Source organism: Pinus tabuliformis, chromosome X (assembly GCF_031772625.1).
Source record: "Pinus tabuliformis cultivar Carrire ecotype Pingquan chromosome X, CPIR1, whole genome shotgun sequence".
Lineage (NCBI taxonomy): Eukaryota > Viridiplantae > Streptophyta > Pinopsida > Pinales > Pinaceae > Pinus > Pinus tabuliformis.
This window is the reverse complement of record NC_142308.1, coordinates 832,618,545-832,641,080: the sequence shown is the minus strand read 5'-3', so window position 1 is coordinate 832,641,080 and position 22,536 is coordinate 832,618,545. Positions and strand designations below refer to the sequence as shown.

The 22,536-nt window shown below is 44.2% G+C and overlaps 1 protein-coding gene across 1 annotated transcript in view; it reads right to left on the bottom strand.

Moving 5' to 3' along the window:
- Nucleotides 1–15,439, bottom strand: part of LOC149142338 (exosome complex exonuclease RRP46 homolog) — a 68,332-nt gene extending 52,893 nt beyond the window's left edge. Inside the window, exon 1 of the mRNA XM_089451456.1 lies at nucleotides 15,217–15,439. Coding sequence (XP_089307582.1) covers nucleotides 15,217–15,439 — 223 coding nt within the window. The remainder of the gene's footprint in view (nucleotides 1–15,216) is intronic.
- Nucleotides 15,440–22,536: the final 7,097 nt, after the last annotated feature.

Sequence of the window (22,536 nt, the reverse complement as noted above, 5' to 3'; positions counted from 1 at the left end):
GTTCCTCTAACACTCATGCCCCTCCTGCTAGCAACATGGTTTTAGGACCCAAACCTATTTACCAAGCCATTGCTCCTCCTTATGCATAGCCGAGCACTCCAGCCCCTCCAACATTAGCGCCACAGCCGAGCATGCATCCTCAACCCCAATAGCTACTTCCCCCTCATTGTCAGGTGTTTGCGCAATAGAGTGCGACCAATCCCCAAAATTGGAAGAAAAAGAATAAGGGGAAGGGTAACAAGGGTAACCAAGGTAATCAACTTAGTGAAGTCCAGTGGAGCCAGCCCAACACTAAAATCTAGCAATAGGGAAACCAATGCAAGAAAAACAAGGCTATTCATATGAATAAGCCTTTTTCATGTTGTGGTGTACATGGCCATTATACACATGAGTTTCCTCTCTTACCTCAGATGCACCAAACATGTGAAGCTCAAGCAGCTTGTAGAGGTAAACAATCATCTTAGGATCCTACGCCATCTCAACCGGTAGTGCATACAAATCCTTTCCCTTAGCAAGGATTTGTGGCTTCTCAACCTCATGTAGGTCAAGGAGCCCATCCCACCAACCTTCTGGGCCTGGTGACTATCAGATCTTTATGATGAAATCTGATGAGGTTAACCCCTCTGATATCAACCTGCAAACTCTGTCATGCCAATATGACAAGCCATCGACTTCGTCTGCCACTGAGTCCAAAACCAAAGCATTTGTTGAGCCTCTTATGACACCAAATGGTCCGCTACATGTCCCTCAAAGTAAAGTTGAGGAAGTTTCTAAGATCACCAAGGGACCATTATGCCATAACATGACTTCTAACTAAGCTGCTCGTACATACAATATAGTAGATGAATTGGCACAATTACTTGCTATCATGTTGATACTCAAAGTACTCTAGTCGTGCCCATCTCAAAATAAATATCTACTAACTTCCTTGGGTGCAGTAGATCCTTATGATAATCATTTGATTGTCTTCCCAGTTGATACATCATAGCATCCCACATTGCCTTCATCTATTGCTTTCTAGATACCAGTTCGAGTCCGTAATGCCATCATCTCCCGATGTATTATTGATGAAGGTGCATTCACCTATGTGATGTCCGCTGTTGTTTGGAAATAGCTTAAGTCACCTGAGTTTTCCCCCTCCACTCTCACTTTGTGTGCTTGGGACTGACACTCCTCCCAACCCCTTAGAATGTACCGCGACTGTCCAGTGACCCTTGTGGGAAAGACTGTTCATGTTGACATTGAGGTTATTGATGACCCTTTGGATTATAACATTCTCTTAGGTCATGGTTACACATATTCCATGTCACCTATCATATCTGTGGTTTTCCACAAGACGTACTTCCCCCATGAAGGGAAGATCATTACCTTCGATCAGTTGACTTACTACGAGCTGGCATCTGTGACTTTCCCTGTGTCCATTATCTCGTCGGTGTCAGATAAGTAGCCTCCACTTCCTATCACTGATGTCTCACCCAGAGTCTATAAAGATCCATCATTGTTGGGTTCTTTCCTTGGTCCTCCCCCTCCCATCTCAGAGCCTAACTCTATGAGTGTTTACATGTTACAAGTGTCATTGGCTGCTCTCAAGCAGTTTGGTACATCTGATCCACAACCAACTCCTCAGCACCCTGCAGTTACTATCCCAACTGAGCCCTCTAGATCCACCCCATGGACCTCCTCCATTTGTGGGTTCATCTCTTATGTTTCCACCAGGAACTGTTCCTCCAGGTTTCAACCATGCAAGAGGTATTCCGTTGGGACATTACCCTATAGGCCAAATACATTTCCTATTTCCCCCTCCAGGAGTATTTTCTATCCCTGTCATGGATTTGTTGGTCCTTCCTGACATGACTTTGGGAATCCTAGTATGGTACATCGATCCCCTTGCAAACATTCCACCTGGTCAACTACAACCTTATCATGATTTGACCTCAGTTCAACTGGTACCTACCGCCCTTGCCACTACTTAAGTTCCATCACAACCTCAACAAGAACCTGTTCCTGTTGTGAAATCATCTAGATAGGGGGGAAAGCTAAGAGGAAAGAACTAAAGGACAAGTATTCCCAGGCTCCTCCAGCCCTTGAGGCCCCAAAGCCATCAGCTCCATGTGCTTTGTGTAAAGTTGTTGGGCATGCCACCAATAATTGTCCTGAGCTTCCTCCTCTCAAACCTTTGGTTAATGAAATGTTCCATGAGTCAAATATCCCTGAAGTCCATGTTAAATTTCTAGGCCCACCCAAGAAACTCAAAATTTTATGCACAAATCACCCTTATGCCTTGTGTGGTCATCATGGTCACTATTCCCATTGTTTCCCTTGTCTCAATGAATTTGATGACTTCCTTGAAGTGCTTCGCGAATATGAGACCACACATAATGGAACTGCTACTCCTCTACCCGTGGATTCTAGTACCCTTAGTCAACTAGAACAAGGGGACTGTGCTCCCACCATCATGATCCCTCCCCGTGATGTCAAGATTACAGACACCATAGGCCATACCCTTTACCTATGGTCATCCTTGAGTTCCTCATAGGCAAACCTTTTTGAGTTTTCTATGCATGCTTCTATCGACTCTCTTTCAAAAAAATCCCATGTCTCAACATCTGTAGATCCTCCATCTACTATCTCATCATCTACCATTCAAGATGATGCACGTGTGAACCTTATATCTCATGTTTATGCACTAGGTAACCTATCCACATCATGTAGTCAGTCTTCCTCATGTCTGCCCATATTCTAGTCTGATCAAGACATCATGGAAGCTATGTCTACCCTTGATTATCCTTGGACTTAGGCAAGGGGGCATATTTTTTGGAGGATTCTAAAGGCCATTTCCTTCCTAATTCTCCTAGTGAACTATACCTCAAGAAATGTCACTCAAAGCACATCCCCTTCATTTGTGTGTCTTTATTTTTTTCATGAAGTGAGGTATATTTCATGATCTCATCCGTTGACTTTTTCACCTTTCAGATGGATCCATAATCCACACCGTATATCAGTCATGTTGACAGTGCGAGTCACTTCTCCAGGAATCTAGCCTTAGTAGCTTGGGCCATTTTCTACCCCCTTGCATACGTTAGTCCTTTCGAATGGTGTGTGCATTGGATCTGCCACAATTAATCAGGGAGAATATGATGCAGTGATAGGTTTGTTAATCGATTCCCTTGCTCATCGCATCCTTCATCTTCATGTTCATTTAGATTCCTTGCTACTTGTCATGTAATTGAATGGTGTGTATCATGTGCATAACCAAGTCCTATTTAGAAAACATCTATGAGTTAAGCTATTGGTACATGAATTTGAAACCATTACTTTCAATCATGTTCCTAGAGCCCAAAATAAATATGTAGATACCATTGCAAATAACATTCTAGATTGGAATTTATCACATGTATACCACAAAAGACAACCATAAAACATAACAAATGGCAAACCATCATTATCATATAAAAATGCATTATCATATTATGTATCATATAAGGTTTTGGAATCCACCACTCTAAATACATTTGGTACACCCACAATATACTGGGGAGCACATATGCCCCTACATCTCCTTATCATCCTTTGGAGGATCTTGTTCCAAGTTGGGCTAAGATGCTTGAATCCCTTTTTGAGCACTCAAAACACAATGGCGCTCCACATACTCCTCCTGCTAGGGGGCATGATGGTTTTCCACTAGCAATCTTCTTAATTAAGTCTTGACCTTGATCCCACTGGATCTAGGTATGGTTGATTATCCTCCCATTCCTTGGATAGTTTGTCCTACTGGCCTCTCTGGTGGGCCATATGCACTGTTACATAGTAATTTGTCACTGTCCTCCTGTCAGTCTTCCTACTGTGCCATGAGACCAAATTAATCATGTTCATGCTCTCTAATGTTGCCAAATGACCCACTTTGCCAAAGTTTTACTATCATCGCAACTGCTGTCAAAATAAACACGCTGATGGGCGCTCCATAACAGACCGAATGTGCTGCCAGCGTGGAAGTACACGTGATTACCGCGCTGGTCGAATTTCATAAGACAGTGCACCTATTATCCATATCCGATCGCACTGACATGACCTTCTTTGTTATTCAGCAGCGATGTCAGTGCCCAAGTGCAGTTCTGAACCCGCGCTGATCTAGTTTGGGTGAGTTTGTTCTAACAGCCGGCCTTCCAGATGACTCCAGACCTGGTTGTTGGCCTTGTTGATGTCGCCCTCCTTTCTCTGGCATGTCTGTTTCGTCGTTTAAGCCACCTTCCTTGGAGATAAGCTCATCCTCCCACCATTCATGGAGACTTCTTCTCCTATTTAAGCCTCTACCATTGCCATGAGCAGCTAGTTTGGAATTGATAGTGCTTGGAGTGTTGCTGCTAGTGTGTGAGTTTGATAGGTAGCTGGTGTGACAAGTGTAGGATTGCTAGGGAGCTTAAGGAAGGTTGTGAAGTGTTTCTTTCTTGTGTGAACTTGTGTGAGAGAGAGCTTTTGTCTTGGGAGATCTACCTCCAAGGGTGAATGCTTAAGAGACTTGCTGGCTGGACCCTCTTGGGAAGGATTTGATGTCAGAACTATGGTTGTATTCTTCTCTGTTTATTAATAATAGACGACTATCATTATGGTTCCACTCTTAATGTCCTTATGATGATGTTTGAGTTATATCCTTTCTGACTGATATATAGTTACATCTACTGGATTTTATGCTTGTGTTTGTATCGTTCTTTGCATGTGCAGGTGTCCGTACATGAGGATTGTGAGGACCGTGACCAGCCGAGGCAAAGGGACGGGAGCATCAACTGTTCTACAAGTACTAGCGTTGGAATCCAGGTAGGCCTTCATCATTGGTCTTTTATGTGTAATTAGGAACCTGCGTGTTAGCGTTGTTTGATTGTTGCTAGACCTTGTTTGTACTAGTATGGATCGCCTCTGTCCGCAAAGGGGATTTACCTCCACAACAATTTGGAGACTCCGCTGGGGACATTTTTACCTTGTTGTTTAATTTGTAAACTTTAGACGGAGCTTGAAGCACGGCCAGATAGCCTTCGAAATGCTATTGCTCTGCATTAGTGAAGTAGATCAAAGCCACTTTAGTCCATCTCCGGTTTGGTTTACGAACTGAACAACTTGGAGCTGGCTTTTGTCTTTTTGTGTTCATTTTTTTCCTTGAGTTTGATTTTTGCTCTCTTTTCGAAGTTTGGGGATTAGTTCTCTGTTTTTGGATTTCCTGGTTCAGTCTGGGAGGTGCCTTGATTGTTTAAAGAGTGATTGCCTTGGTTTGGGAGTTTTTGGCTTGATTGTGCTTGTTTTTTAGCTTCAGCGCGGTTTATAATAAAATAGTCGCGCTACCATCGCATAGCTATTTCTTTGACTTCTTGATCATCGCATTTATACACTGAATAGTCGCGATGGTTCTGAAAATCAAACCAGCGCGGTTAAGCCGTGTACTTCCGCACTGACAGCGCTTTGTTGCTATGCGTGGTTTCTGATCAGCGCATTGTTGCTGTGTATCACTCGCGCTGATACCTGTAGAATTGAATTTCTTCAATTCTGCCTCCTGAGCCTGTTGGTTTTGCTATCCCCTGCTGTTTTCACTTGGTTTATGACTTGATTTTCATTGTCTGAAGATTGAAGCACTTTCTTGTGAAGGCTTGTTGAGCGAATCTTGTTTTTTGTGTCTTGTGACCTAGTTTTGTCATTCCAATTTCTTTGGATCAGCTTTGCTTGGTTACTCGCTTACAAAGGTTCGTTTACTGCTTGCTTTTGGTTTTGTGAAACCTTCCTCTTTGCTTGCTTTTGCTTGGTTGTTTAGGTGATTGTTATTGAACCATTCTTCACATTGTTTCGATTACCTCTCACTACCTGGACACGGATCACAGTTGTTTGGGGTCAACCGGTTCTTTTCACATTCGTTTGTTATTATTTCTCAAAAGTTTGTTTAATGCACTTTGCCATCAACAAAAAAACCTCTTTTGCTTTGTTAATGAGAACTAGAAGCGTTTCGTTTTGATTAATGATTAGTGATCTTAAGAAAAAGATTGTGAATTTCTGTTAGCTGCATTAGAGAAACTGTTTGTTGTTTTGTGATCATTTCGTTTGTATGAAAGCCTTCTAACTCTCTTGTAATTAGCATTCATCGAATGGAATGACATATTTTGGCATATAGTTTGCATTTAAGCGATTTTGAGAGATTTCATACAGTAGGGCCTGAAAACCGAAACCTAATTCAAGATCAACCATAAAATGAACTGAATGAACTTAAAAATGCATTGGAACGTAACACTCACTGTTTAGAGGTCTAGACTAGATACATGCTCCGGCGTCGTTAAACATAGTCACTGTTGTTTCACATTACGGTTGGGTGATTCCTCCTTTTGTGACTTGATAGTGGTCTAGCACGGATTTGAGCTCCCACGTACCATCGTGTATATAGGGGAGACCCCACTAGGTTATCATCCTTTATACATAGGAAGCCGTGTCTGCCACCTTACAAGCCGTAACGCACAGAACATAGCATTCGGGAAGATTGACTACCGTACGAGAAGTCCTTGGTTTTCATATGACTGCCAAGGTGTATATGCAGTTCTACAGATTTGTTTGGTAAACCCTTTTCCTAGTCTCTCCAGAGTAGTCACTTTTGATCCTTTTCGGACTCCTTAAAAGAAAAGGCTCACTTGAGCAGTTTGTCACTTCGGGCTCACAAAACATTCGAAGGCGACTAGAGTCACCTTTTTGTCCTTTTCTCGACTCTTAAAACATGAAAAGGTCAAGTTGTGTCCTCGCGTATTAAAATTTATTTGGCCACGATTAACATTACCTGGTTAGATCTTGTGTGCGTTAGTTTGAGTAGGGTCCTTTATCGTTAGATTCCCTTAGGTCATGTTTGAAGTTTGTCATCCTGGTTGAACCGTCGACTCCCGTTCCAAGTGATCAAGGGTCTCCGTCTTCCGTTGCTCCTGAGGTACCGGTTGTGAGTGATACTCTTCCTGTTATCCCGAGTATCCAACCGATCAACTCTCGTGCCCCGGACGACGAGGATTGCGAAATTCATTGGAACTCCATCTGGGAGCCTGAAGAGGAAGATATTCCTTTCACCCCTCCTGGTGTTTCGTCTCCAATGTCTACCTCTCACATGGATGAGACATCTCCTAGAGTGAGTGAGACACCTGTTTTGTCGAATATCGACACCCCTATCCCGGCTACTTCTCCGGTACCCTCACGCTATAAGTCATTGAGGGATAATATAAGTGCCAGGATCCCTACTTCGAGTATGTGGGACCCCCATATCACTCCCACTTCGGGATCTTTTGTTTCACGAGTCCACAGTACACCTGTCACTTCAGTTCCAACGAATCCAACTGTTTGTGTAGTGCATTCATCTCCGGTTGTTAGTGCCGTTATAGCGTCTTCAGCTCTGCATACTGGTGCTAGTCCCCCTCACGGTCAAGTGATTAGCGGCCAGCCAGCACACACACACAAAGTTGTTCACCCTGCACAAAGTGCACCACCTCTTCTGGTCCCGTCCCAGGAGGGGGGCCGTATGATCAATATGGACAAGCTGTTCAGGATCCGAACACACAAGGTCCATTCTATTATTACGATTCTACTGGTCAGTACCTTTACCCTTCTCGACCCTTGCCTACTCAACCTATTGTTGAGGTCTCGGTACTGTTATCCGTTGCTTGGGATGCCACCACTTTCCATGGGGGCCAAGCAAGGCCTGCACAGCTTCAGGGATCGCCTAACCAAGGCTAGTTGTCTTATATGCAACCCCCCCAAGGGCAGCAATATTACGGCCAGTCTTACCCAGGACAACCTGGGGGCCCACAAGGACAACCCTATCAAGGACAACCTTCGGCCGCTGGTGGTCCATCTTTTACTTATCTGAATCAACCTTATGGTTATCCGGGGCAACCTGGTACCCAGCAAGGTTACCCATCTGGACAACCAGGACAACCTTACATCCAACAAGGTCAACCTGGTGTCCAACAAGTCTATCCCTCTGGAGAAGCAGGACAAACTTATATTCAACAAGGTCAACCGGCAGTCCAACATGGGTACCCTTCTGGGCAAGGGGGGAAGCCTTACATACAGCAGGGCCAACCCACTGCCCAGCCGAGTCATCCTTCTGGGCAAGGGGGTCAGCCTTCCGTACAGTAGGGCCAACCCACTGCCCAGCCAAGTCATCCTTCTGGACAAGCTGGTCAACCTCAAGGTAAACCAGCCGTCCAGCCCGCTCAACCATCTGTTCCACAAGGACAACCCTCGTTTGCATAAGGACAACCTGGTACCCAGCAAGCTCATCCTTCTGGGCAAACGGGTCCATCCCAAACCCAACCAGGACAACCTTCCGGCCAGATGGTCCAAGCTCAACCTGTTCAAGGACATCCTTCTAGGCCCCAAACTCAAATTGGTTATCAGATGCAAGGTGGGTCACAATCCCAACCTTCTTATCAAGCGCAGCCTTCTTACCAGGCTCAGTATGGAGCTCAGCAACCGTATGGTTACCAGCAACCCTAGGGGTAAACTCAGTTTACCCCTTATCAAAATTATCAACAAATGCAGGTCACTCCTTACCAGAATTATCAGCAATAGTATGTTGCACCTGCAAGTCAAGTTGCTAATCCATGGGGTGCTGGGGGGCAGACCTAGGGTTAGCTGTCTACTTATGGACATAATCCTTATGGACAGAATCCTTATGGATAGAATCCATATGGACAGAACCCTTATGGACAGAACCCCTATGGGTGAAATCCCAATGGGCAGAACCCTTATGGGCCAGGCCCGTCCGGACAAAGCCCATGGGGGCAACCACCACCTAGTTGGAACCCTGGTACTACCTCTATTCCATGACCACAAATGTCCTTTAATCCTCAGTTACCTTTCGTAGCGACATTGGAACTGCCAGATGTGTCCAAGTTGACCAATGATCCCATACTTCATAATCCATATTGGCCACCAGTTCCGACCAAGATACCCAGTGATTGCCCGAAATTCGATGGCAAAGTTGGCAAGGACCCTCAAGCCCACGTCATGACCTATCACCTTTGGTGTTCATCCAACTTGTGGCTTGATGATTCCATCCAGCTCTGCCTCTTCCAAAGGACTCTCACTGGCTCGGCCGCTAAGTGGTATATTGAGTTGAATCGCGGAACATTTCAAGATTTCAACTCGTTGGCTATGGCTTCCCTAACTCATTTTCAGTTACCCATTCAGTATGAGATAGGGACTCACCTCCTTACGTCTCTCAAACAAGACACAGCCACGCATTTATCCGATCATATACATGAATGGAGACGGCGTCGTCGCTTGATCAAATTCTGGATTCCTGATCATCTCCTAACCGATTGGTTCACAACCTCCTTTGTCCCTGCGATCGTGCGAGACATTGCCATGGGAGCTTGTGTAACTGAAGAGCAAGCTATCGCGCGTGTTCAGTACCTCGACTTAGTTTATTCTCAGTCAGGTACTTTATATGATTATTTGCCAGACGCCCCGAGACCCGGAACATCCAAAGCTCCGCCAAAACCATCTGTTGACGGTGTTATTGGCTCTATAAACGCATCTTCAAAGAAATCATCCGCGAACCCTGGGAAGCAAAAACCGAATGCTTCTAGCGAAAAGAATTCTCAGGGTCAATCTAATTCTGGAAACACTTACGAGGTTAACGCCGTCCAGTCCACCATGGCGGATAAATCCTCGAAAGGGAAAAGGAAAGGGAAAGCCAAAAATAAATCCGAATAGCCCAAACAGGACTCCCCTAAACCTCCACCCGAGGAAGGAGCCAAACGTAAACCTAAGTATCCTTGTCTTATCTGTGACGAGGATCACTACACTAAAGACTGCCCCAGGCGGTCTGAAGTTAGTCGAATGTTGAAAGGTGCTCCTGGGACTCCTGCTATGCTTAAAGAACCTTTCCCTTCACAGCAAACTCAAATGGTGGCAGATCCATCGCAACCCTCTTCTTCATTCGACTCTCAAGTATTTATGGCTGGGACGATCCCCATCCATGTCACTACTCGAGCAAAAGAATATCCATCTCATGTCGGGAAAGAACTTGAGGTCTCCTCCAGCGCTCCTCCGTCCAATTCTGGTCCACTCCACATCGAAAGACCTAGCACTGAGACGACTATCCGACCCCCTCCAAAAGGTGTACTCCAGAAATCTTATTACAACTCTAATGCTCGTGCTGCCCAGTATTACAGCATCGTTGAGGACTTAGCTCAGGCCCCGTCTACTATGTCTGCTCTAGAAGTGCTCCAAAGTTGGCCCTCCCAGAGGAAGTCCTTGCTATCGGCCATTGGTGGCATAGACCCGGCTGACTCGGATCTGATTTCTTTTTACCTCGCGGGCCATACGCCGAGACTGCCTCACCAAATCGCTTTCCTCATCTAGGTCGTTATCAATACTAAAACGATTCATCGTACAGTCATTGATGAAGGTGCCTCAACTTGCATCATGTCTGTTGCCTGTTGGAAAGCTATTAGTTCTCCGACTCTGAGTCAGTCTCCCATGACATTGGAAGCCTTTGATGGAAGAGAGTCCCGTCTTTATGGTATCCTCCAACAGTTTCCCATTTCTTTGGAAGGGAAGATAGTTGAAGTGGAGGTCGAAGTTGTCGATGCTAATCTTACCTACAACCTCCTCCTCGGACGTAGCTGGACATACGCCATGCAAGCCGTGGCCTCCTCTCTTTTCCGTGTCATTCGTTTCCCTCATCAGGGGAAGATTGTCACTGTGGACCAGCTCTCCTTCTTCGCCTCCTCTTCCGAAGGCAATGTGCCTTTCGTGGAGCATACCTCCAAATCATGTGAGAGTGTGGGAGCCGGACTCTTTAAAGATCCCGCCCTGATGGGTGTCTTTCCCCTCCCACCTCCTAATCTCGCTCCTATTAATATGATTTCCGTGTGCTTTGATCCGTGGGTCCTTCCTCCCGCTCATCAGATAGAATCTTGGGGCGATATGATGCCGTTGAGTCCTGCCGAGCTCAACTACGTCGAAATCGTTGCTGCATCGGCTCCCCCTCCCGAACCTGCTCCTCCGAGCAGTGTTCCCGACTCGTATGTTCATTCCCCTTGGCTTGGAGATGATGCTACTTCGGATCCATTAAAGGAAATATTTCCTTCCGATGAAGCCATTATAGAGACCATGTCTCTTGAGGAACCTCCTTGGTCTAATTATCACCACCGTTCCTTGTTCCTCCCCGCCCATCAGGGAATGATCGCCTATCTCGAATGGTTTTCTTCTTGCATCCCATTTCAGCCTCTTCAAACACCTATTCAAATTTATCAAGTAGCTTCTGAAGGCAATATGGGAAACATTACGCCGACCCAACCTATCGACATCTCTGTGAAACCAGGGATTGTCGAGCATATTCACATTGGAGTCACTTGCACTCCAGAGGAAGTTCAACTCTACACCGATCTCTTTTGCGAATTTCGTGATGTTTTCGCTTGGTCCTACGAAGAGATGCCCGGAATTGACCCTAGTATAGTGGTGCATGAGATACCTACGTATCCGGGTGCTAAGCCCGTTCGTCAATGCCTACGCCCCGTGCACCCCCGAAAGGCTGCAGCCATTAAAGCAGAAGTTGAAAAGCTTCTCAAGGCTGGTTTCATTTACCCCATTCCACTTACGGATTTGGTTTCTAATATAGTTCCTGTAAACAAAAAGTAGGGTGCTATTCGAGTCTGTGTTGATTATCGTGACATCAACCGCGCCTGTCCTAAGGATAACTTCCCCACACCCTTCATTGATCAGCTCATTGATGAGTGTGCAGGAAGCGAAATCTATTCGTTTATGGACGGTTTTTCTGGGTATAACCAGATCAATATCGCGCTCGCTGATCAGCATAAGATGGCCTTTATCTGTCCTTGGGGCACTTTTGCCTATAAGAAGCTCCCTTTCTGTTTAAAGAATGTCGGTGCTACCTTCCAATGTGCAATGTCCTATGCTTTTCATGACATCCGTCACATTGTATAGCCGTATCTGGATGATCTCCCAACTCATTCAGTCAAACGTCAGGACCATCCTTCCCATCTTCGTGAAATATTTCTCCGCTGTCGACACTACCGTATCATGCTTAATCCTCATAAATGTGTCTTCTGCGTTGAATTAGGCCGACTACTCAGGTTTATTGTCTCCCAAGAGGGCATCCGTCTGGATCCCCTCAAAGTCGAGGCTATTCTGAATCTTCCTCCCCCTGCTTCTTTGCAGCAGTTGTAGATCTTGTAGGGCAAAGAAAATTTCTTAAGACGATTCGTTCCGAACTATGCCGAGGTGGCTAAAGGTTTTACACAGTTATTGAAGCAGGATACACCCTTTCATTGGGATGCTATCACTCAAGAGTCTTTCGAGCATCTCAAGGGTCTCCTTGTATCTGCTCCATTATTGCGACCTCCGAATTACCACCATGATTATACCCTATATCTGGCCGTTGCCGATACCACTATCGGCATGGTCCTCGTGCAAGACGATGATGATGGCAATGAGCATGTCATATATTACCTCAGCCACAACCTCTTAGATACGGAAACTCGATACGCTTACGTCGAGAAGTTGGCATTGGCCACCGCTTGTGCCATCCAACGCTTCCGGCATTATATCTTATTGCGCACCATGGCCGTGATTTCTGACTGCAACCCGATGACGTACATTTTTTCACGTCAATTGCTGGGGGGCAAATACTCAAAGTGGATTGTCATCCTCCAAGAGTTTGACTTGGAATTTACTGCTGTCAAGTCTAAGAAGTCCTTGGTCTTTGTTGAGTTACTTTGTTCTTTGCCATCTCCTTCTGCACCCCCTCTTTCAGAGGATCATATCCCGGACGAAACTCTTTTTCTGATCAGCACCCTCGATCCCTGGTATGGGGATATTATTGTTTATTTACAGACGTCCTCTTTCCGCCCCGCTGTATCCAAAGATGCTCGGCGGCGGATCCGTCATCAGTCTCAACCCTATCGTATCATTGGGGACACCCTGTACCGTCTCGGTGTTGACTCCATCCTTCGCCGCTATCTAACCCTCGAGGAAGCTGAGAGAGTCCTGAATGACTGCCACTCTGGCGCTTGTGGTGGTCACATGTCCAGATATGCCACAGCTCAGAAAATCCTTCGCGCCGGTTATTTCTTGCCCTCCATTTTTAAGGATTGCATTCTTGTCGTCTGTTCGTGTCATGCATGCCAGATATATCAGTGAAAGATGCGTGCGCCACCAGCTCCGCTGCACCCTGTAGTCACCATAGGCCCTTTTGCAAAATGGGGCATTGATTATACAACCTGTAAGCCTCGCTCAGCTGGGGGGCATGGGTTTATCATCGTTGCCGTCGATTACTTTACAAAATGGGCCGAGGCAATGCCCACATTAACTGAGGACGGTCACACAGCGGCGCAGTTTTTGTTCAATCATGTTATTACACGATTCGGAGTTCTGCAGGCCATCGTCACGGATCACGGAAAGCATTTCCGTAATCACATGATGATTGAACTGACAACCCAACTAGGCTTACGGCATGATAGTTTGACCCCGTACTATCCTCAGTCCAACGGACAAGTTGAAGCCGTTAACAAGATTTTGGTTACGATGCTTCAACGTACTATTGACATGCATAAGTCTAATTGGCATCTGATGTTGTTTCCAGCCTTGTGGGCCTACCGAACCTCTGTAAAGGATGCCACCGGTTTCACTCCTTTTCAACTAGTTTACGGACTGGAGGCTACCCTTCCTATAGAATGTGAAATTCCTTCGTTAAAAATAGCCGTCGAGTTGCTTCCCAACACTACTCCGGTAGAGGAACAGCTTCTTTACCTAGAACGGTTGGACGAGACCCATCGCCTAGCCTCTCTAGCTATCGAAGCTCAAAAGAAGAGAGTTAAAACTCACTTCGACCACAACATCCATCCTCGTTCCTTTGTTGAGGGAGATCTAGTCCTGCTATATGACCAAGCAAATAACAAGCTGGGGACAGGCAAACTCGAGCCCATGTGGCTAGTCCCTTATATCGTAAAGGAAGTGTTGCAGAAAGGGGCATATGAGCTAGTTGACTACGAAGGTAATCCTCTTGATAAGCCCCGCAATGGGCTGTACTTGAAAAAGTACTATGCATGATTTCATGCACTTCGATTTATACATGCGTGTGTGTGTGTGTGTTTTCATGTTTTTGGCTTGGTGTGAAAGCGTGATTGCTCCTTATTGTGTTTTTTTCTTCTTGTGCAGATGTCAGGTGCACCTTATATTGGTTTCGCTGATGGTGCCTCCCGCAGCACTCACAATTTGTCCTCTGCGGCGTGGGTGATCTATGATCCTCACGGTGAGTTGATAGATCTTCAGGGTGTGTGTTTAGGTTGTACTACAAACAATGTCGCTGAATATAGTGCTATTATTGAATTATTAGCCGAGGCGATTAATCTCAATATTCGTACATTGGTTGTTAACCTAGGCTCTCAACTTGTCGTCCATCAGCTCAATGGGCGATATTCCGTCAGAGACCATCACATTTTAAGGTTGTACTTACGTGTTAAACTGTTAGAAAGGAATTTTGACTTTATCACATATCAGCATATTCCACGATGATTAAACACATTATCTGATGCATTGGATAATCATGTATTAGATAGATATTTGCGTAATTTATAATCAAAACATCATACAAGCAAGCACATAAAAGCACAATAATAAACCATAAAAATATGTATATATATATATATATATATATATATATATATATATATAGATATATATATCGTGTGGCGCACCAAGGCGCTCAAAAATAAGTGTGCATGTCTAGATAAGGCCTGTGTTCTCCGTACATCTGAGACACATGTCTCTCAAAAAACCATCAGTAGGAAATAAAGACCTAGATATCTACTGTGGTGGGTTATGCTCTCTATAATCTGTAGCCGCTCGTGCCACCCGCCTCAAAAGGTGGTGCATCCTAGGTTCTACCCCCACTGTATGGATTTGAGATGCTATGGGGACCTCCTCTATCCCCTGGTAATCTGGAATCCCTGACAGTAAGCCCTCGAGGTTCCGTATCATGGTCTCCATCGTATCGACTCCTGGAGGAGCCAGGGCTAGAGCTCCAATGCCCTGTGCATCCCTCCGTGCCTCTGGGGCCAAGCCAAGGGGTCTCGTTGGTCCTACATCTGCATACCATAGCATTCATTGTTAAGACATGTACATAAAAAATCAAAAACATTACAAAAAATAAAAAATCAAAGAGATCAAGTGGCTTACCACCATCGTCCCATTGCTCTCCAGTAGGCAGCGGCATGTCTGGGTCTCCACGGAAGTCTACGCCAGCATATGGCCAGTCCTCCACAAAAATACTCTGCCTATCGAGCCACTCTCGGAAGTACACTCCCCATGCCACTGGTCGACCGCCACCTCCTCGTGGCATTACATGGCCCCATCGTGTGGCCTTCGTCTCTTGAGGGCTTCTAGGTGGATCCACGACCATGTCCTGCAGCTATAATGCCGATACCCGCTCCAACATGAGTGGGACTAAAATCGACCCATAGCCAAACTGCTTCGACTCACCACGTCGGCAGTTGCTCAACTGTCTCTTCATACTGGTTGTTACTGCCGCTGCCCAGTTGAATATGGTAGGATTTAAACATTCAAGAGCCAATCGAAGATGGGCCTTCGAGGCCTCGTGATTGGCCAGGGAGCTCGTTGCCTGAGTCACCATGAAGAGTATAGTTCGAAGGACGATGTCCTCCACCGTAGGAATAGCTACTTTCCCACTCCGCGACTTGCGTGCCTGTGGGCACACCTGGGCCATCAACATGTCCAGAGTATCACCGCCGGGTCGCTGCCCCTCTAGAATGGGCATCTCACCTCGACGTGATAACCCGGTCAAAAAATAGATATCTGTATAGTCAAACTCAATGTCTTGGCCTCGAATCACAAACTTCCCATCAGTGGGGTTCCAGGCTTTGATCAAGAATTCAAGAAGGTCTAGCTGTTCTCGCAGGCACGAAGTTAGGAAGAATTTGAGCAACCTGCACGCCCGCATTGCATTTCGGCACCCAGCATCAGTAAATGCTGCTATGTCCTCGTTATCATGAGCTCGCTCTTGCCAAATGAATGCCATTTTACCTTGCATCATCAAAAAAATTCATTAGGGCCCTGTCCATAAAGTTTCATATGTTCAATTTGTTAAAAAACTTGTTGCGCGGCGTCAACGCGACTGTTTTCAAAACAGTCGCGCTGATCATGACGCCCTTTGACTTTTTTCCTGGGTCAGCGTGGAAGTACATCACTCTTCCACGCTGATCTGGGGGTGGTCGGTGTAATTCTTTTTCGATCAGCGTGGACTCGATAAGGAAATCCGCGCTAACCGAGAGCGGATTAAGTTTCAAAAAATCCGCCCAAACCATCACTTCCCACTGTTAAAATGCAGCTAAAATACTTCAAAATGGAGCGTAGAGGAGGGTGAACCTACCTGGAACAGACTGCAGGATGGTTGATGCGCGTACGGAGTAGAATTTGGCTCGTTAACCTCACAGCTCCAAGACGTCCTCCAAAGCTCCAAATGGTAACAATGGTAAAAAACTTTATTTACCCCCCTATTTATGGTAAAATTTCATAATTAACTATTATTTTTTCATAAATGTGGGATCTTTTGATGATTTTTACCATGTGCTTGGTGCCAATATAGTTTTACTATGTTTTTATGCATGTGGTCCATATTATTTCGAACAGGTTTACGCGTGCGTTGTTTCTTGTGCAGATTTTCATGCCGGTGGAATTACGACGGTTCTTCACACACTTGATCCCGAAATGTCATCTTTAAGCTCTTTTCCGATGTGAAATATGAAAAGATAGCCGAGTCCCCCTCTCAACTCATTTAAAAAATGAGAGGCGGTCGCCTTTAAAGCTCTTTTTTTGACCATTTAAACTCAAAAAGATTGCCAAGTTTTTGTCGTTTCGAACTCGTTATTGGCTCCAAAATGACGTGCTTCTGACCGCTTTTCTATTTTTTCGGGTCGAAGTCACTACTTACGAAAAGTACTCCTCGATCATACTGGTCGGGCGGTTCTTTCAGGCATTGTTTTATACTTTTTCGGGCCCGAGAGACAACTTTACGAAAAAGGACCCCCCCTGGAGTTCACTTTTCTGCTGTCTTTTCAGACTCTCTAAACAGGAAAAGACACCGAGTTCTTCCTTTGTCAGACTCGTTAAAACTTAATGACATAGGATTCTGTCAAAATGACACCTTCCAAGCATATGTTATCCCCGTCAAGCTTGTCATCAAAAAATAATCGGGGTACTCGCCAGAAATGGTGGGGAAATGGAATCATAATCATTGTTGTGTCGGCAGTATGTCGCTCTTGAACATGGCACTTGTTTGCATTCGTGTTTGGGTGGGAACATCTCATCTTGTTTTACACTAGCCTCTGTGGGTTTGGGTTATCCTGTTTGACTTTTCATCTGCTCATTGCCTTGTCACCATGACCCTTGATCATTTGAATATCAATACTGCCAAGTCCACCGTCGTGTCGCCGATATGTTCAAGAGAAGTTGACCTCTACAAGAATACTCAACCTCCCTCTGATAACTCACACAAAATATCTTATCCTTCTCTGTCTCGTGTCGATGATGTGGGAAACATTATGGCCCACCTTCGATCAAGGTCATTTCCTATCGACTTCAGCTCATTATCCAGGAAGTTGACCTAGGGACTCCCTTCAGGTGCCTTAGAGCCTGCATGCCTCAATGGCAGGTTCTTCGTGTTTGACGCAAGGTTTTCATCATTGGTGGCCTTTTGGTCGAGTGTGCTTACGTATATTACTTATTTGGTTGGTGTGGGATGCGGACAAGCTACTTCGTTCCTTGCCCGATGCGGACAAGCGGGTAAACCCCTTACTCTTTCGGATGATTCTACAGGTGTTTGACACCAGCTCATTTTTTCACATGCCATGGATTGTACCTATAGTACCTTGAGGACCATTGTCATTATTGGTGGTACCTCTCGCGTCTGTTAACGGTTTTCAGCATTGATTGGTAATCAGACAATGTCCTTGCATGTTCAACTTCAACTCCTATATTCACATGCTTGGACTTGTACTTTGTTCGGGTCGTGTTGGAGTGCAAGACCCTGGGTTTTGTCTATTGAAATCCAGGCTGCGATTTTGTGGATTATTATGATCATTACATGACTCATTGATGGATGGCTGTGACCATACCTGAGTCTTCATGGATGGTTGTGACCATACCTTTACTATCATCACGGTCTCATTAGCTGGGTGGCTGTGTCCATACTACAGACCTCTTTCATATGTCTTTTGGGTGGCTGCACCCATGCCTAGACTACATGTAATTGATTATCAGAGCTATCGGTTGTACATACGTGCAAGTTCTTCCTGGTGGTGTTCCAGATCAGCCAGTTTCGTAAAGCATTTCACCCCTCCGACTCTCTCGGACTTCATGCTTTAGGGGGCATCTGTTACACAGTAATTTGTCACTGTCCTCCTGTCAGTCTTCCTACTGTGCCATGAGACCAAATTAATCATGTTCATGCTCTCTAATGTTGCCAAATGACCCACTTTGCCAAAGTTTTTCTATCATTGTGACTGTTGTCAAAATAAACGCGCTGATGGGTGCTCCATAACAGACCAAATGCGCTGCCAGCGCGGAAGTACACGTGATTTCCACGCTGGTCGAATTTCATGAGACAACACACCTGTTATCCATATCCGATCGTGCTGACATGACCTTCTCTGTTATTCAGCAGCGATGTCAGCGCCCAAGTGCAGTTCTGAACTCGCGCTGATCCAGTTTGGGCGAGTTTGTTCTAACAGCTGGCCTTCCAGATGACTCCAGACCTGGTTGTTGGCCTTGTTGATGTCACCCTCCTTTCTCTGGAATGTCTGTTTCGTCATTTGAGCCACCTTCCTTGGAGATAAGCTCATCCTCCCACCATTCATGGAGACTCCTTATCCTATTTAAGCCTCTACCATTGCCATGAGTAGCTAGTTTGGAATTCATAGTGCTTGGAGTGCTGCTGCTAGTGTGTGAGTTTGATAGGTAGCTAGTGTGACAAGTGTGGGATTGCTAGGGAGCTTAAGGAAGGTTGTGAAGTGTTTCTTTCTTGTGTGAACTTGTGTGAGAGAGAGCTTTTGTCTTGGGAGATCTACCTCCAAGGGTGAATGCTTAAGAGACCTGCTGGCTAGACCCTCTTGGGAAGGATTTGACGTCAGAACTATGGTTTTATTCTTCTCTGTTTATTAATAATAGACGACTATCATTATGGTTCCACTCTTAATGTCCTTATGATGATGTTTGAGTTATATCCTTTCTGACTGATATATAGTTACATCTACTGGATTTTATGCTTGTGTTTGTATTGTTCTTTGCATGTGCAGGTGTCCGTACACGAGGATCGTGAGGACCGTGACCAACCGAGGCAAAGGGACGGGAGCATCAACTCTTCTACAAGTACTAGCGTTGGAATCCAGGTAGGCCTTCATCATTGGTCTTTTATGTGTAATTAGGAACCTGCGTGTTAGCGTTGTTTGATTGTTGCTAGACCTTGTTTCGACTAGTAGGGATCGCCTCTGTCCGCAGAGGGGATTTACCTCCACAACATGCACATCACATATCATAGACATTTGATATCATATCTTCAAATATTCCACTCTATGTCCACATAGTCCCCATGTTTGAATTAGTGGGTGAGAATGATCCTAGACCTCCTCTAGTAGTTCATTCTCATTTTCCTATTCCCTTCATTCTTCACCAAGAACCATCATTCTAAGAAGCATTAAGGCCATATTTAGACAAGTAAGGCTACTTCCTTGAAAGTCATAGATCTTGATTCTGATGGTTGGTCTTTCCTCTATGATATCCACAAGATTTAGGGTCTTCTCCTCCTCTCAAATTGGACAGAAACACCCTTTTATAGAAAAATCCACAATTTTTCTGTGCCCTATTGCGACCAAACCATCACTCAGTTTGACGAACTGTCACCACCATTGGAAATATCTCATCGAGTACTATAATGGGTCTTTCTCATTTCATTTTATGATTTGATAGTCCACCAAGAAACCATTTTTTTTAGAAGGTTCACTTCGTTGCCTCTCAAAATTGAATTTCGTCATAAAGCGACACTTGTACTTTGAGTTCCTTCTCCTATGAATACTTGCCGTACCATGTGTCGATTTTCATCATGAGTAACCATGATTTACTCATGTTTTGATGGTGCCCACTGGACCTAGTCTGTGTGGTAGCGTCATTGAGTCAACCTTGTTCAGAGCATTCGTAATGAGTCACCCTTGGATTCATGGAGTCTATTTCACATCCCATTATATCATGTCACAATATTCCATCCATATTTTCATATCATTCATCTCGTGTTGCTCATTTTGGCCTCTAGTCATACTATCCCCATCCCCTCTAAAGTTGAGTCAGTCGCTGCCAAGTCAATCATGCACTTCGTGCTCTGACAAGGGAAGTCGTATGTTTGTTCCTCAGTCCCATGTTTTCCATCATCCTTGGTGTCAGTCCATCAGTAAAATTACTATTTTCCCTCATGCCTTAGTTGAGGATCCTCATTGCCTCATATATTGTGGGCCCTATTCTGTCGACATCATCTCATTTATTCTAAAAGAATGGCCTAGAGGGCGGTGTATCTTGGTTCCAACTTCCATTCTTATTCGGTGCCTCGAATCGAGTAGAGGGACTCATTATTTCCCATTGACTTGGTCATTTCATGTTCATGATGCATACACTTGATGGTTCAATGATGCAGCAGATTGTACCAATGATTCCTAGGTGTGTGTGATATGTTTTAGACCTCATGAGGGGGTGGCCCTTCAGGTAGCCACCGATGTTGAGTCTTGAAAATGTCATTCATTTCCATTACACTTTCAATATTATGTCCATTATATCACCTCCATTTCACCTCTGTTTCACTACTATGTCACCACATTTATCCCACTTTCATTATCATTGGGCCACCTTTATGTTTTTCCAATATTTATTATTTCTAAGCCTTTTTAAGTGAATTTGTGGTTAAACATTAGAAAATAATGTGCATATGCTTATACCTAACAAATGGGTTGAAACTGTTGACATGTGTAGGTTGAAAGGAGGCTTCTAGAAGACCCTTATGTGGCACCCCAAGGCCAAATTCGAATTTGAGTGGAAAGAATCATGGGATCATGAGGATATGTGTCACATCTCCTAATTGTATTGTAACTCTAAAAAGACATGTGTCTTATCAGTTCCTATTTTGATTAGGACTCTAGAGGTAGAGGGAGAGATTCATGGACTATCATTAATGAGATGGCTCTCATCTTTTTGTATAAATAGGAGATCTCTCTCCTTCATTTGTTAGTCTTTAGTTCCTAGTTCTTAAGTTTGTAGTTCTTCCTTGATGGCTTTTGAAAGCTTTGGAGAACTTTGTTGTACTTTGTACTTTTGAAGAAATTGAATAAAGCTTTGATGTTTTCAACATGGAAGGAGATGTGAAGTAGATGTCATGGAGCATATTAGAATGTAAGGTAGAGTAGATTTCATTTTGTAAATATTGCTTTGTAGAATGTAAGGTAGAGAAGATTTCATTTTGTAAATATTGCTTTGTAGAATGTAAGGTAGAGTAGATTTTATTTTGTCAATTTTGCTTTGATTTCATTATGTTATTTAATTGCTTTCAAGTTTGATAGATTAGATTTTTCATTCATGCAATTTTAATTCATGCAAGTGTGTTCAATTTTGCTTTGATTTCATAAGTGGCAGAGGGCCCCTGCTCACTAAAGCCTTGTACAGTTGTCCTTTAACTCTTGCATTACTTTTTTTTTCTTGTTCATGTATATTAGCTGTACAGTTGTCATTTAAATGTTGCGTTTTATTTCATCATGTATATTAGCTGTACATAACAAGCTGTTTTGATTACTGTTGTTTTACATTAATTTTGTTATGCTTCTGTATATTAGCTGTACATAAATTGCTTTCAAGTTGATTGTAGATTAGTGATGCACATAGCCTTTTAATGACTAATGACATGATAGAATCATCTTGTCCTTCTGCTGAAGCAACAAGGATACTGGGTCTCATAGTCACTAGCTCATTGTTTGGTTATTGCATTTTATTTACACTTTTGTTTAAATACTAATTCCATCAATAACATGTTTTAAGTTCTTTTGAAGTGCTAAGTTTTGGAAGTTACCATTAGGGACATAGGCCTTGTCTTGAAATCTTTATCCATACTTGTCCTTTAAAAGTATTCTTAAGACCTTAGAATAGGATTTCCATTTGCATTAAACACTTTAGAAAACCAACAAGAACAAAACCCCAAAAACAACATAAACTATAAAACAACGAAGTAAGAGAAAGGTTAACTAAGCACATATGGTGCACCACACTTCATCAGTTTACGATACCCGGATTGATAATTTATGTAGAGCAATTTAAGACATTAAATTGACTAGACATTTTGGCGCCATTGCCGGGGAAGTGTAATTAGGAGACCTTATTTCTTACATCTAAAAAAAATTAACAGTTCTTGAGTATGCTCTCCTCCTACACTTTGTGTGATCTGGAGGATCAGAA